General features: G+C 40.8%; 1 protein-coding gene across 1 annotated transcript in view; it reads left to right on the top strand.

Moving 5' to 3' along the window:
- Positions 1 to 16,880, top strand: part of C6 (complement C6) — a 79,158-nt gene that overhangs the window by 40,177 nt on the left and 22,101 nt on the right. Inside the window, exons 8-12 of the mRNA XM_028875580.2 lie at positions 1,256 to 1,496; positions 4,708 to 4,830; positions 13,110 to 13,276; positions 14,517 to 14,742; positions 16,700 to 16,871. Of these exons, the coding sequence (XP_028731413.1) occupies positions 1,256 to 1,496; positions 4,708 to 4,830; positions 13,110 to 13,276; positions 14,517 to 14,742; positions 16,700 to 16,871 (929 nt within the window). The remainder of the gene's footprint in view (positions 1 to 1,255; positions 1,497 to 4,707; positions 4,831 to 13,109; positions 13,277 to 14,516; positions 14,743 to 16,699; positions 16,872 to 16,880) is intronic.

The following is a 16,880-nucleotide window of genomic DNA, read 5'->3' as shown; positions in this document are numbered from 1 at the left end:
GTAGTTATTCTGTTACCATCACTTACATAACACAATTTGTTAGAATTGAGAGATCAGATAGAATACATAATTTGTAAACACAGTGTACCTGAATATGCTCATAAATGCCAGGAGTTATGTGGGAGAATGCAGAGGCATGAGACCATAACACAGTATCAACTGTTTAACCTCAAATTAACCTACATAATAAGAAATGAAGAAACAAGCAGATGTGTTTGCAAAAACACAGCAATTAAAAAGAAAGCCTTCTCATTTTTGCATATGGGTGGCAGAGATGAACTATAAAGAATTAGTTTAATGTCATTACTTAGTGACAGAAAATGTGGTGTTCTTTGGCATTGAGGGTATGAAATGTCATCTGGTGCATATTTTCTTCATCTGGCAGTAGACAGCTGAAGTCTACAGAATTTAATGCTTCTTTGTGATTAGTGAATGTAACTAGAGTTTTCCTGCCTTGCCCACAGTCAGGACAAACCTTTGTCACCCACCAGTCCCACAGCCGCTCAGACCCAACCAAGTAAACACAGAGACTTATATTGCTTACAAACTGTATGGCCATGGCAGGCTTCTTGCTAACTGTTCTTATAGCTTAAATTAATCCATTTCTATAAATCTATACCTTGCCACGTGGCTCGTGGCTTACTGGCATCTTCACATGCTGCTTGTCATGGAGGCAGCTGGCAGTGACTCCTTCTGCCTTCCTGTTCTTTTATTTCTCCTCTCTGTTAGTCCCGCCTATACTTCCTGCCTAGCCACTGGCCAATCAGTGTTTTATTTATTGACCAGTCAGAGTAATTTGACATACAGACCATCCCACAGCAATTGAATATCACGCACAACACTTATAGCTGGATCTTTTTGTCATCTTTTTTTTATTTTCAACTATTTGCATTCAGTAAAAACTCACTGGTGGTACAGCTGTGCACAGACAGTCATAAAGACTGACATTGCTGATCACTGATCTCTTCCTTGGTAGAGAGAGCACTCGAAGCTACATGGTGTACATTATTGAGATAGTCTCATCTGTTTAACACTTTGAACATTGCGGGAATAGATGCTGGAGTGAGGCACGGAGATTACAGCTTGTGTGTGAAAACCTGCAGTAGAGTTTAATTATTTTCATGCTGTGGGAGGAATGGGGCTAATGAGAAGTTGACGACATTTCAAGAATGGATGCCTCACATTATCATTATCTCTGTCTTCATTTCCTTAGTTTGACCTTTTTTTCTTATGCTTTTTGCCCCTTTTTTCTTAGGATTCTAGCTTTGTCAGGATCCATAAAGCAATCAAAGTCTTAAATTTCACAATGAAAACGGCAGACCTGCAGCTTTCAGATGTCTTTCAAAAAGCCCTTCACCATCTGCCTTTAGAATACAACTCAGCTTTGTACAGCCGGATATTTGATGACTTTGGGACCCACTACTTCACTTCAGGCTCCCTTGGGGGCAAGTATGACCTTCTCTACCAATTTAGCAGCCAGGAGCTTAAGAACTCAGGTATGTGGACTTTTCTTTGTTTGGCTTGACAATAACATGGGATACATCTTTTCTCCTAACTCCTTCCCTCTAATGACTCTGCTTTGATTTTATTTAGATCTTTTTTGTTGTTGCCAAAATTGAGATGAAGAATAATCAAAAGCATATTATGAGTTATTTTCTGGTTACCATTATTTCCCAATGAAATAAACAAAATAAAATAAAAATATTAAATAAGGACAAAAAGAAGAAGAAAAAAAAGTATGTTTAGCCTCTGTGGCCCAATGTCAGACATAATCACTTAAGGGAGATGCTTGTCAGTACCTCAAGAACACAAAAGAAGATCTTCAAACTTTTATATAATTTACTTATAACATTTGATAACAAATAACATATCACAAAATTTACAGCAAATTCAATAGCAATTATTCTCTTTTAATGATTTTAGGTAATGACCTGATGGTGTAAGACAAAGGGACAGAGAAACAAAGGTTGAGATGAGAGAGGAAGCTAAAAATAAACCCTCACACATATTCATATACACTAGATATACACACAGACATTATATATATATGTATATATATATATATAATTTACAGCATACAAATGCGCATGGCTATAACCCATATCTCCAGTACCACTGTGTGTTCAATATTCTTATGCTATGGATATTTTTATGTTCAGAAAACTTTTGAGCTACAGTAATACTGCCGTGCAATCTTAATTATGAGGAAAATGAAGCATACTGGGACAGAACAAATCCTACTAGAATGGAATTCTCCATGGAATGGGCTTCCCTGCATGTCCCTCTCTGAATGAACCTTCTCTTTTTGTTACCTTCTTTATCTAGGAATAAGATTAAAGCTATATTGAGATTTAAGGTATTGTTAGACTTTATTTAATAGCAATTATACCTCTTTTCATTCCTTTTTGAAAATAGCTTGGGTGCTCCATGGTACTTCTCCCTCGAGAATACAATTAAACCGAACTGTGTTTTGTTTGCACCCCTTTACACTCTCTTTCCTCTGTTGTTCGGTGCCCCATCAGTATGCTAAAAACTTGAATAAAAGTTGATGTTACTTCAGCACACAAGGTGAAAGAATTTCACAAACACGGTGTAAACTGTAAATAATGGAGATATTCTAAACAAGAGGGTAATTTTAAAGTCCCTTTGTGAGGAAGTCATCTTCTGCTCTGAATTTGAGGAGAAAAAATAATCACCTCAGTATTTCTCAGCATAATGTTTTTTTTAATTATTTCTAAGCCTTTACTGTATGTTAATAAGACAAATCTTTGAGCATAGTGTTTTGACTGGTGCTGCTGGCCTGCTCATTCAAAAGAGACCGAAAGGCTACAGAAACACTCATTCCTTTGCCAAAGCATAGAGACAGTCAGGTGTGACAGATCAGGTACCACAGCACAAGGGAGACTCCCCCAGTTAATATGTGCAGAGGCCATGCAGTGTACCACTCTTAGGGACCAAAGAGCATGCGCAGAAAGTCACTGCTTCTTTAATCACTGACTTGTCAACACCGTGGAACAGAATCATCCTTCATTTCTTTAAGGGAGCATGCATGGTCCTCAAGTATATGAAATTAACTTTGCCCTCAGGTAAATCATTGTCTTATAATTAGTCATATAACATTTAATTCTAATTTATAACCTTTAAAAAATCAAATGAACAAGAAAAAAGAATTGTAAACTGTAGATTCACGAAAGTGCTACCGTTGCTTCATATTTTGACTTACAAAAACAATGTTACCAGATACACATATTTATTCCTCGAGACTGAATGAAATAGCATCTTCTGTGTTAGAGTTGAAAATGCAAACACAAGGGCTTCAAACTATTTTTTTCCACTCCTAACACATAACATGTACCTTCAAATGTGTCAGACTTAAAACATAAAAAGTAAAAGAAAATTGAAGGCTGACCTAATTCACATCTATTTCCATCTCCTCTGGAAAATTTGTGCCTTCATGCCTTCACTTTGACATCAGACCCCATCCGATGTACACCGAAAGCTCTCACAATACTTGTCTCTGTGCATTGTAATCTGTAACCATAAGTGCCAGAATTCGATAAAGCCTTTGCTCTAAAGTGGTTAAGAGCTGGCGTTACAGCCGATCTCCCGTGCACAGTTAGATGTCTTGGAATTCTGGGAAGAAAATAGGAAGCATCAATTCCCTTCACATTATCCCAGATAAGTAGTACCACTTCCACTCTCAGGTATTCTAGATCCATCTCCCTGTGCCATCCTAGCCTCACAGAGAGGCTCTCAGGTCAGTGAGCATGATTGTAGGCATTGTGATGGAACTGATTCGGATATTCACTTGTCAAAAGCTTTAACAACTGATGCTAAGACATTGGCAAAGGACAGGGATGGTAAAGGTCTTCTAATGGAATGGTTTCAGCCTCCAAACATCAGGGTTTTTACATGACAGTAGAGAGCCACCCATTGAAAGCAGTCCTGGGGATCTGGGAAGATGTTAATTCCAACTCCCAACCTGAAGAGACAGAAATTATGTAGTATTGTCTTCTTTGAGACAGCAGGAAAATGGCACCAAATATAGATTTGAATTCAGATAAGGAGACAAAACAGCCAACAAAAGAGTCTGAAGAATTCATCAGTCAAGACTTGAGAATTTCTATTATAATAAAAAGGTTTGAGGAGGAGGAGGAGGAGGGATGGAATGAGTAACCGGGTCATGGGAAGGAAGCCCAAATAAATATGAAAATGAACATTGAGGGAAGGATGGGTGGCACAGGTTCATTCTTGAGACCGTGCACAAGTGGCTCACACCTCACCAAGACAGCTCCGAGTCCAAAACGTGGGTCACACCGTGAGACGCAGACTTAATGCGCAGGGCTACCCAGAAGCAATGCACAGCAGAAAAAAATAATCCTTAGGGTCCCTTGTGTACTGTGGCAACAAGGGCAGGTTGGGAGAGACAACAGACCTGAGGGATGGGCTTCAGTGGCCTCACCGGTGCTTCCCGGGACCAGTATCGAGGGTGAAGATGATGGGAACTCACAGAACCTCTTCCATTTGGGATTTCCTCAGGACCTGTGTGAGGCTGAATCTCCAGGCAAAACTGTCCATTAGAGCTGAGCAGGTTAGAAGCTGATGACAGTATCCAGCCGCATGACAGTGGCCAGAGCCACGTGGCCGTCTTCCTTGAATTCTCAATGGTGCGTTCTCAGGGGCTTTTGCCTGTATTTCACTTTCTAGGTCTAACAGAGGAAGAAACCCGGAACTGTGTCCAGTATGAAACAAAGAAACGCTTTCTCTTTTTTACAAGCACCACGAGAGAACAGCGGTGCACAACGAATAAGCTGTCTGAAAAATACGAAGGTAACAGCGCTCTCTCCGCAATTTGTCCCGTGTGTCCCGAGGCTGCGCATCATTTACCATATTGCACATGACTACTATGTCTTCGTTGATATTATCTGTCTGCCTCAAAACACTACGTGCTGTGAGGGAAGGTGAAAATAAAATATCATTAGCACTACTTAAAAAGTAGAAACTGGGTGGGGGTGGCTCACGCGTGTAGTCCCAGCACTTGGAAGGCAGAGGCAGGCAGGGATCTCTGTGAGTTCAAGACCAGCCTGGTCTATAGAGCAAGTTTCAGGGTGCCCAGAACTACACAGAGAAAAATCCTGTCTTGAAAAAAAAAGTACAAATGACTGAGGTGTTCTTTTCCTTATTCTTAGTCTGTTCAATTCAATGAACAGTATATTGAATTTTCCCATAGGTAGAACTCCTCACCAGACTCTTTATCAGGCATTGGAAAGTAAACATGAATATAAACCAGACTTCCCCTCTAAGAAACTTAGAAAGCAAGGACATGTAGGTAGCCAACCATTAAAAACACAGACTTGCAATCAGAATGCTGGAATCCATGCCACCTGTCACCAAAAGGCACACGTGCAGAAGCAGGAATTGAATCTTGAAGTTTTCCTTTATTGAGACCTGAGATCTAAGGAGGCAAAAGACAGTGTGTTTTTAGAAACTGTCTTATGTTTCTGACCAGCGAAGTTTATAAGGATGAAGGAAATGGTTATGGCAACTAAAAAGCTGCCGATCATACCAGAGTTCAGTCCCATCCCTCTGGTCAGATGGTCGTCCACATTTCTGAGACTTGAGGTGGACGCCTGCTGTTATCATTCCTTGCACTACTCCCTTATTCTCTGAATGTCTGGACTCAGGCACTTCTTGGAACACTGAGATTAATTAGAGTTTGCCTGATTCAGGCATGGATTCCAGCAGTGGTGTCTGGGCTGAAAAGTAGGACGGGGAGCTGAACTCAGAACACACCAATCGTTAACGATGTGGTATTAAAAACAAGTGTGTGCTGATTCCTTTTCATAATATTCCATCTTACAGAAGCAACTTTAGAACACAGAATATGAAAGTGCCCCTTGGGACCTTGTCCCTCACTGACGCCCATTATTTCATATTTATAAGATCCATAATGTACAACGGATGGCATCCTGACACTATGCAAACTGACTGATTGTCCCCAAAGCTCCTGACCACTGAGGCAATCCTCAGGCATAAATGTGCATGTGGGAGCACACACAAGCACTTAGACCTTAGTGTGAACATTTTTTTAAACACCTCTATGTCTGAAACAAATATCATAAACACAATACAAAGAGGAGCCGAGATTAGAAGGCATTCAGTTAGTGTCAGGTAATCATGTGTGAAAACCATTTTTCCAAAACCTCTTGGCTTTAGTTCTTTTTGGAAAGACTGATACAGAAGACTCTGTTCTTACTTTGGCTTTGAGAAAGGGTCTCACCATGGACAGCCTGGGCTGTTTCCTAACCCATTATCCTCCTGATTCAACTTCCTAAGTGGGAGGATTACAGATTAGTGTTACCATGCACAGTGTATACTTATTTTGATTCTGGAATTTGTACTCTTATGTCTGGATAATTTTTTCTGAAGTCATTATTGATTTATCATCAATGGTTGGATCTTGATTGTCTCTCATTACCAAGGTGAGATGGTTTGATCCGATTCCATGTTGGGATATCTAAATTACATTCATGACGTTATAAAACAAATTAAATCACCTGTTCATATAGTCAAGCTATAGTTTTATTTTGTTTTAATTTGGTTTTTTTTAGAATCTCATACATGAATATTTTATTTACAATATTTCTGCCCCTTCTTATAACTCCTCCAACTCCTCTCATGTCCCTCCTCCACACTCTCAAATTTATGACCTCTCTTCTTCTATAACTGTTATTACATATTTATACACATACATGTTTATTTATATGTATGTGCGTGCGTGCGTGCGTGTGCGTGTGCGTGTGCGTGTGCGTGTGCGTGTGTGTGTGTGTGTGTGTGTACATAAAACCTACTGAGTCCATATAGTGTTGCTGATATAGACATGTCTTTAGCGCTAACTACTTGGGATTGTATAACATAGGAGGACATTCATCCCTAAAGGAAACAGTCTCCCCTCTCAGTAGTCACTGATTGCCTGTAGTTCTTCATCTAGAGGTGGAGCCTGGTGAAATCTCCCCTTCCACCTGGCATGTTGACAAGTGTTGTCATTATAAGGTCTTGTTTCATCAACCATACTGAGATTTTTTTTTTTTTTTTTTTTTTGTTTTTTCGAGACAGGGTTTCTCTGTGTAGCTTTGCGCCTTTCCTGGAACTCACTTGGTAGCCCAGGCTGGCCTTGAACTCACAGAGATCCGCCTGCCTCTGCCTCCCGAGTGCTGGGATTAAAGGCGTGCGCCACCACCGCCCGGCCCCATACTGAGATTTTATGGGTTCAACTTCCCCGAGATGTCGAGGAGGAGTTTTATAGCAGCAAGAATTCTGGCTCTATAGATTTGACAATCTTTCTGGCCCCTCTTCCCCAGTATTCCCTCAGCCCTAGTGTGGGATTACATTAGACGTACTAGTTGGGACTGAGCACCCCGTGACCACTTAGTCTCTTCTTTTTGGCCAATTGTAGATCTACATAATAGCCCCTGTCTGCTGCAAAAGGAAGCTTCTTTCTTGAGGGATGAGAGCCAAGTTTCTCTGTGGATACAGGGATAACTATTTAGAGGGGGCTTTGTTGGCTATAAACTGTAAAGTTTTGTTGTCATTGTAGGACTTAGGCAGGCTTTGTGGCTACTGCATTTTTAAAGACTCTTACATATTGGTTTCTTTGTTTCAAAGACAAAAGTCTGAGAGTTAGTCAGAATCCTACATTCTAGTAAGTGTTGTCCAAGATAACAGAGACACCAGTGACCTTCGACAGTGAGCCATATTGTTGTATGCGGAAGAACCTAGAGGAGAGAAAACACAGAGAAAACCAAAATTCTTTTTATATCAACCTTACTTGGGGTTGGAGATACCAAGGGCATTTGCTCTCTGTACAGCTGGGGGAGAAAGCAAATGGCTGCTTTTTCTTTTCCAGAAAGGCATAAGGGCTGTTAGATCAATTTTTCAGAATATTTTCCCAGGAGGCTGTCACAGGAATGAAGCCTGTGCGCCCCTACTCAACAGTCATAGCTCTGAAATAAATCAAACTGAACTGACTGAACAGAAAGGTACCCTTAAGAGGCCGTAGAGGTCTCAACCCAAAGAAGGGAACAAAATAGGCCTGAAAGCATTTTTAAACCAGAGGCAAGGGTGTCACGATCTCATCTGGACTTGAGGCGAAGGCCTTGCCTCTTTCTCTGCAAAGCTAAAGTTTTCCAATCATCTAAAAAACTCACATTTTCTCATATGTCTTGGAACTATAAGAAACTTCTACTTTATATGAAATTTTTCTTCTCCTACTTTGCCTGACTTATTGATTGCTATTTATTTTGCTCCAAACACACAGGAGTACAGTCACAGAAACTCCCACATCTGAAATTTGCAATCTCATGAGGAATACAGATGAGAAACAAATAGAAGTATTTTTATTATAGTAATTAATAGACAATATTAAATATTGTATTTGACTATATCAGTGGTATATATGTGTGTTAAGCATAAACAAAATGAGGATAATTAACTGGCAACTACATTTATACCACAGTCCACCCCCCCCCAAAAAAAATGAAAGAAAAAAAAAAGTATGGAAAGCAGACAAGTAATTTCATAATATAAACTTAAAAACTGGATACTGTACTGGATAGTTTTATGTCAACTTGACACAAGCTAGAGTCATTTTAGAAGAGAGAACCTCAACTGAGTCTCTCACCAGGCTGGCCTGTGGGCAAGCCTGGGAATTATTTTCCTCAATTGGTTCTACTGAACAACTTCCCACCAATGCTCAGAAACTGACTCTCATGAACTTAGTGTTCCATGCACAAAAGGAAGATGTGAAAGTAGGAGATCAATGCATTGAGAAGAAGAGAACCCGTGGTTCAGAGAAGGGCATGAAAGAGAGGAATGGGGTGTGTGTGAAATGACTAAAATTTATTATGTAGAGAACAGTCAACCATTTTTTCTCAATTGAAGAAAAAGTAGGAAAATTCACACATTCACAGATAAGGTTTTCTATTTCCTAAACAGAACCTAGCCTATCCCTCAAATTCCCATTCCTTCTAAAGAGTAGAAAAATATAAAATTACCAGTGTAACGTAAATCTATTATTCTGACTTTTAATTTTTAATTTTCAGTCAGATATCTGACCCTGACTCATCTCCTTTGTTAACCCCCAGGGCTAATCTCAGTGTGTACTTGTCTGTGCACACGCACACTTGTTGAGGGAGCATCAGGGGTACTTAGCATCAGAGAACAAATTGGATCTTTGTTATCCTGTTGTCTTTCCATATCCTGGTTTCCTCTCATGTGCCGTCTCCCTGCTCTGGTCCCTGTTTCCATGCATAGGTACCCAGTCTCGTGTTGACGATCTTTCCTAGTCCTCATCCCAAGGAACATCAGGACAGTCTATGTCCATGCAGATTCTCACTCAAGACTTCCTCGCCTTCCTCTAGGTTTAAGGAAGTCTTGACTATGTTATGCACATAACAGAGAATTATTTATGTTTTTTAAATCAGCACTAACTTGTGTGCCATGTTAGATAAAAATATTCATTCACATACTAGTACTAGAGACAAATTAGATACAAATTTGTTTCTGTCAGATTCCTCTTATCCCAGCAAGCCCTCCTAAACTCAACTCCAAGTAATAGAACCCTCATTCTCCATTGAGGAATTTATCAAATCTAAATTCTCATTCATCCTATTGCTCAAAACCTTTTTCTCCTTTTGAAAAGGAAAATGGCCCAAGGCATTGTGTATTTTTATCATCCTATAATTAGTATTTAAATTTCCTCTTCTGAGTCACAGGAGGCTTGGGTTTTGATATTTAAATTCAAATATAAGAGCTGGACAATTACTTTTTTCTCTCAGGAGACTGGTCCTACACAGTGAAAATTGTGGCCATCCAATCTATGACTCCCACCAGATTTACAAAGGTGGACTTGTGAGTTCAAAAGACAAAGCTTGCCTCTTTTTCCTCTGTTCTCTGACCCAGGGCTGTTTGTATGCAAAGCCCATGATGGCTTGAATCAGGAAAGAAATGGAGAAAATGGAGTTTAGGAACATAAGCAAAATAATTAATATCAAGGGTTTAACCCAGCAAGTAAGTAAAGAGCTGAAACAGGGAAACAGGGGATCCAATGAGGCAGTGAGAACAGAACTGTTGAGTATGTAAAAACGCTGAACAATGCATGCCTTTAATCCCAGCACTCGGGAGGCAGAGGCAGGCAGATCTGTGAGTTCGAGGCTAGCCTGGGCTATAGAGTGAGTTCCAGGAAAGGTGCAAAGCTACACAGAGAAACTCTGTCTTGAAAAACCAAAATAAATAAATAAATAAATAAATAAAAATTAAAAAAAAAACACTGAACAAAGAGAATGAGGAGTATTTCTGAACTTAAATGTTTACTATGCTATGTTACTACTAACAATGTGGTTTTTTTCTTCGACGTCACCAAATCTTGAAATTGTAATTTTTGATAGGTGGTCTATGATGTCTTTCCCATCTCCCACCTCCATCATTATAATTAGGGTCGGGTTCTTTCCTACTAGCTCATACTGCAAACTGTGTTCGCGGTATCATAGCATTCATCATACTGCAGTGTGTTTACTTCTTATTTTCTGTACTAACTTTTAAGAAAATCTAGGATGTTGTCATAGTCTCTATGTTCTCTATACTCTAAATGCTTAATAGAGTACTTCAGTAAACACATGAAAGAAAGAGAATTGAGGGAGGAAAGAAGAGGGGAAGGGATTGAGGGAGGAGGGAATCAACACTGGTCAAGTCCTTACTGTATCCCAGGCACTGTTTTGTTGTATGTGAGAACTGATCTTTGCTAATGTTTAATCCTTATAGCAGCCCTGTAAGACAAGTGCCATTATGACGACCAGTTTGTAGATGAAGAACGAAAGCTCAGAGAGACAAAGAATGAATATCCACAAACCAATAACAAGTGTGTCAATTTGACTCAAGCATAAGCTGGTAAAATAAAGCTGACTTTTGAAAACAGCTTTGCTAGAAATTAAACAGTATTTGCACACCCAGCCAAAATACTTGGATTTAATCCTAGTAAAGACTCACACTATCCCACTCACAATCAGTATGATGTTTATAGGTGATAGGGATAAAGCATGTTCCATCTTTAGACTTGAAAACTGTGGTGAGGTTAAAGGATTTTTTTTTCTGAGTTCTTAAAACTATAAAGAGACTCTGACATATCCAATAAGCTGACATGGTGTTCAGTGCTTCCTTCAACTCCAAATAAACAAAGGAAAAACAGTACCAAGAAATTCACAGACTTAATATTGGACCATACGTTCTGCAGAAAAAGAGAAGGTGGGGGGGTAAAAAGTCAAATCAGAGAAGTCAAACGGTGTTTTTCTGGTTATGACATTTTTTTTACCTCTAATTCTACTTCCTTTATTAGACAATTTCAATATATTACTCAATCTTATAGTCTCACCTTTTATGATGTATATATGATACTTTCTTTTTTATTTTATTTTATTTTACAATACAATTCAGTTCTACATATCAGCCACGGATTCCCTTGTTCTCCCCCCCCCTCCCGTTCCCCTCCCGTTCCCCTCCCCTTCCCCCCAGCCCACCTCCTGTTTCCACCTCTTCCAGGACAAAGCCTCCCCCGAGGACTGAGATCAACCTGGTAGACTCAGTCCGGGCAGGTCCAGTCCCCTCCTCCCAAACTGAGCCAAGCGACCCTGCATGATGACATTTTTTAGCACGTTGAGAAACTATCACCCTTGCAGGGCCCACTGCCTGAATTCAAACTTTGTCTCCAGTGTTGATTCACTATGTGACCAACATCAAGAGCTTAATCTTCCCTTGTCTAGGATTTCTCACACACAACATGGAAATAATCGTAGTGTTTACTTTCAGTGTGTATCTTGAGAATCCTCATTATGTGAGAAGAACAAAATCTGCCCTATGTTAAACACTGAGTTTGTAACAGCTAGTTTGACTCTGTAGTTTACCATGCGACATACAACAAAAGGCTGCTAGGGATATAACTTCATGGTAGAATGTTTGCCTAGCAAGCAGAGGACCCTGGGTACGAGGAAACTGAATTCTGTTAAAACCAGCTAATAGTATTCTACTAACAATTTTCCCTCCTTAAGACCCCACGCCCAGCATATATAACTTTTACTGAGATCAATCTGTTTGTGAAATATATGGTACCAATCTGAAAATTAGCTGCACGACACACCACTGTCCTGTCAATCAATACAACAACATCAATATAACGTCAGGCACTAATTTATCCTCCCCCCAACCCCTGCTGTTCTACCAAAATAAATACAAAAATGTCTAAACCTTTTTTATGTCTTCCCTTTGGAAATGATGAGACTTCTTTCTTCATGTGAGAGTTTGTCTTCCATTCTACACCATCTCACCTGAGAATTTCTGAACAGTAATGACCTGGCTACCCTTCCTGAAAGTCTAGAGGAGGTACCAGAGTGATGGGGCTGACTCTCACCCACATCACTGGCTATCATGGTACCAGAGTGATGGGGCTGACTCTCACCTGCATCACTGGCTGTCATGCCACTCAGTTTAGTTTCCCTCTTCTCACCTCCTACTCATGTGTGAAGGTGCAAGTTTAAAAACAACCTATCACTGTTTGGGAGTGGGGGTTGGCCAGCTAGTGACAGTTTCTAGCATAGCAGTCGGCAAGTCCGTGGTGTGAGTCATTCCATGGACCCCCAACGTAGGGGAATGTTGGCTGCAAATAGTCAAGAGCCAAAGAGTCAGAGATGAAGGTGCATTTCCATCCCACTGTTGCCTGTTGCTAACTGCGTGCTTCAAGAACAAATTGCTTTCAGCCTTAGTATCTGCAGTGACACTAATACCTACTTAGGACTGTCGAGAGAACTATGTAAGATACTGTGTGTGATGAGCCTGGTGTGTGCCCTGTGCTGACTAAATGGTGCCATTGGCACCGTTACTGTAATCTGGATTATTAACCCCCTTGTAGGGATAAGGAATGTTCCTTCCCTCTTTTCTCTGAGTTTACCCATTGGTACTACCTAACCGTGCTCTCTACATGGCTCTCCTTCGAAGACTGACTTGTCTTTAAAGTATGAGTTTTCAATAAAATTGAATGGATCGTTTTCTTCAATATCTTGCAGGTTCTTTGTTGCAGGGAGCAGAGAAATCCATATCCCTGGTCCAGGGTGGGAGGAGTCAGCAAGCAGCAGCCTTGGCCTGGGAGAAGGGGAACTCTGGTCCAGAGGAGAAAGTCTTTTCTGAGTGGTTAGAATCAGTGAAGGAAAACCCTGTTGTGATTGATTTTGAGGTGAGATGGGAGAATGTTAGGGGTAAAGGGGTGCAGCAGTTTGTCACCAGCTCAGACTGCAAGCCACACAATTCTCTTTCCATTTCTTTTTCAGATGATAAACAAAATGCCTGTTTTTAATATACAGGCATGACGTATCTTTTTTAAAAATGTTAGATTGCACATCTATTGCTTTTAAATTTTAAGTGAGCATTGTAGTACCATATTTAGAATTATTGGCATGCATGAAATGCTGAGAAGAGGAATTTAGTGAATAACATTGCTCATACATGCCTGGGAGTAGCACTCTTATCTCCCTAGGGAACAGTAATATTCATTTTTGTGATTTTCATGCGACTCCACTTTTTGAACACATCAAGAAAATTTTAGATCCATTTGATTTCCAGTTTCCATAGCCATAGATTTGATTTTCCAGTTTTGTATTTGTTGTAATTAGACAAAAAGGTGAGTTTTGCTGTTCAACGGGTACTTTCTATAGTATTACGTCATGTAGAGTCAGATTTGCCTATGACATAACTACATTTTAAGAGGTTTCCCAAAGCTATTATGCTTATTCATTTAAATACAGAAAGAACAGTTGAATCATTATAAACACAGGATCCTTTACATGAAGCAGGAAAACACGTGAGTTCCACAGATGATGGTAGGAACAAAGCCAGCACTACACTAGATGGTTGCTTCTTTCGACACAGAGTGAGCGCACTTTCCTGTTACCTGTGTAATCTGTTTCTACAATCCTCCCATTCACATGAATGGCAAGTTCACCTCTCCATTTCCTCCCATGGTGCATTTCCTCAACTGACTCCAACAAAAGCACATCCATAGACAGAAAGCAATGAAACCTCTCCTCATCCTCTCCAGAGCTCCCTGCCTGAATCAGTTAATGAGGTAACGACAGAGCACTAATGAGCATTAGTAATTCTTGGTGACCTGTCTCAGCACTTTAGCTACTTGTACTTGATGCTTAATAAATAACATGATACAAGCCCAAATAAGCAACATGCGACTTCCTCCCCTGTGGACATGCAGCGAATGCTTAATTCGACGCAGTTTGCAGCCGCCCCCAGGCACTGGGCTTTCCTATTCTGGCTCAACAGCCCGAAATCTATACTAGATTCTCTAAAAATTCCTTGGAAGTGTGAGGTTTTCTGGTAAGCACTGATTCGATGAGAACTAGATTGCAGTGGTAAAAACAACGCCCACGTGGAAGTGACTAGAGCTCTCTGTCACCTGTCCTCAGCTCGCCCCGATCACCGACTTGGTCAGAAACATCCCGTGTGCAGTGACAAAACGGAACAACCTGAGGAAAGCGTTTCAAGAATATGCAGCCAAGTTTGACCCTTGCCAGTGCGCTCCGTGTCCTAATAATGGCCGTCCCACGCTCTCAGGCACGGAGTGTCTGTGTGTGTGCCAGAGTGGTACCTACGGGGAGAACTGTGAGAGGCGGTCTCCGGATTACAAGTCCGGTAAGTGCCAGGGATGGATTGTGAGGTCAGTGCCTTGCCCACTCAGAAATATATTATAGCTTGACAAATTTAAGCAAAATAAAACTCACTAGCAACCTCCACCTTATTAACAAGCCTCCAACAATTAGATTCCAAAGGCAAACAATGCCGGGCTCTGCTGTAACCTATGAGCTGCATGACACTGGAAAATTTATATAACCTATCCAAAGCTACAATATCCTCATCCAAAATATGAGGATAATTCTATTATTACTTGCGGGTTGAAATATATGTGTGTGTGCCTGCACATGCGTGTGGTTAAACCTTTTTAAGACACATATAAAGGATTTATAATATACTGCCTATAATATTAGACATCATAAAGTTAGTGCATGACATTGTGTCTTTGTTTCTCTTTGACTGTTGTGACCAAACACCATGAGCAAGACAACTGATAGAATGGAGCAGTGGCAAAATCGGGTGGTGGGAGGCGGGGCGGTGGTGGCGCACGCCTTTAATCCCAGCACTCGGGAGGCAGAGCAGGCGGATCTCTGTGAGTTCGAGCAGCCTGGCTACAAGTGAGTTCCAAGAAAGGTGCAAAGCTACACAGAGAAACTGTCTCGAAAACCCCCCCAAAAAAAAAATCGGGTGGTGGGTGGTGGGTGTCTAGAACAGCAGCTGAGACCCTACATCTAGAACCACAAACAGGAAGCAAAGAGAGAACACCAGAGATCGAGGCCAGCCTGGGCTACCAAGTGAGTTCCAGGAAAGGTGCAAAGGTACACAGAAAATGTCTGAAAAAAAAAAAAATCGGGGTGGGTGGGGTGTCTAGAACAGCAGCTGAGAACCTACATCTAGAACCACAAACAGGAAGCAAAGAGAGAACACCAGAAACAGCACGCAGCCTTTGAAACTTCAAAGTCCAACTCCAGCAACACACTTTCTCCAGCAAGGACACCCCTCCTAAGCCTCCCCAAAACAGGGATAGCAACCAGGGATCAGATATTCAAATCTCCGAAACTGTGGGGTGCATTTATTATTCAAACCACCACATACTTATACTGGAGAATTATATTATTATGTGTGTTATAATGTATAAGCAGGATGTTCATAAAGGGATAAATTATGCCACAGGCAAAGTTTTCATACATGGCTAAATATATTAACTTGAATTTTCTTTAGAGGAAGGGAGAAGTCTAGGAGTGGGAATATGTTCTAATACCTATAAAAGTGTAATTTGATATTTATTTCTGTCTTATTCAATGTTCTCTTGCTATGAAGATATATCATGATACCATTGCAACTCTTAGAAAGGAAGTACGTAATTGGGGCTTGCTTACAGTTTCTGATGTTTAGTCCATTAACAACATGTCAGGGAGCACGTTAGCTGGGAATCTGAAGGCAGCAGGAAAAAACACTGGGCCTGGCTTGGGCTTTTGAAACCTCAAAGCCCATCCCCCAGTGACACACTTCCTTCAACAAGGCCACACCTACTCCAACAAGGCCACACCTACTCCAACAAGGCCACACCTACTCCCACAAGGCCACACTCCTAGTCCCTCTCGGGTAGTGTTACTCCCTGATGACAAAGCATTCAAATATATGAGCCTGTGGAGGCCATTCTTACTCAAACCACCATAATTTTGTTCAGAAAATTTTATCATTTCTACATATATGTGTATATATGCACATACATGTGTTTTTCATGCATGTGTGTATATTACTGATATGTTTATTGATGATCCAAGTGATTCATAGCTTTTGCTATTTTATTCATGCATTTGAGAACGGGAAAAGTAATCAATGAATCTCAATGTATCAGACCCCTTCCGTAAGTAAGTTCATTCAGTCCTCACTGTAAAGTGATAACGTCCCACAAAGCATGTTGCCAAGCAAATGTGAAGAAACCAGGCTGTCCTAGTTTCAAAGCTCAAATTTTTTTTGCAGCAGGATGGCAATGGGTCTTCCTCTGTTGCAGAGGCAGTAGATGGAAACTGGAGCTGCTGGTCATCCTGGAGCACGTGCAATGCAGCTTATAGGAGATCGAGAACTCGGGAGTGTAATAACCCTGCTCCCCAGCGAGGAGGGCAGCGCTGTGAGGGCGAGCAGCGGCAAGAGGAAGACTGTACATTCTCAATAATGGAAAATGTGTAAGGTTG

Source organism: Peromyscus leucopus, chromosome 11 (genome assembly GCF_004664715.2).
Source record: "Peromyscus leucopus breed LL Stock chromosome 11, UCI_PerLeu_2.1, whole genome shotgun sequence".
Classification (NCBI taxonomy): Eukaryota; Metazoa; Chordata; class Mammalia; order Rodentia; family Cricetidae; genus Peromyscus; species Peromyscus leucopus.
Note: the sequence above shows the minus strand (reverse complement) of the source record. Positions and strands in the feature narration are given on the sequence as shown.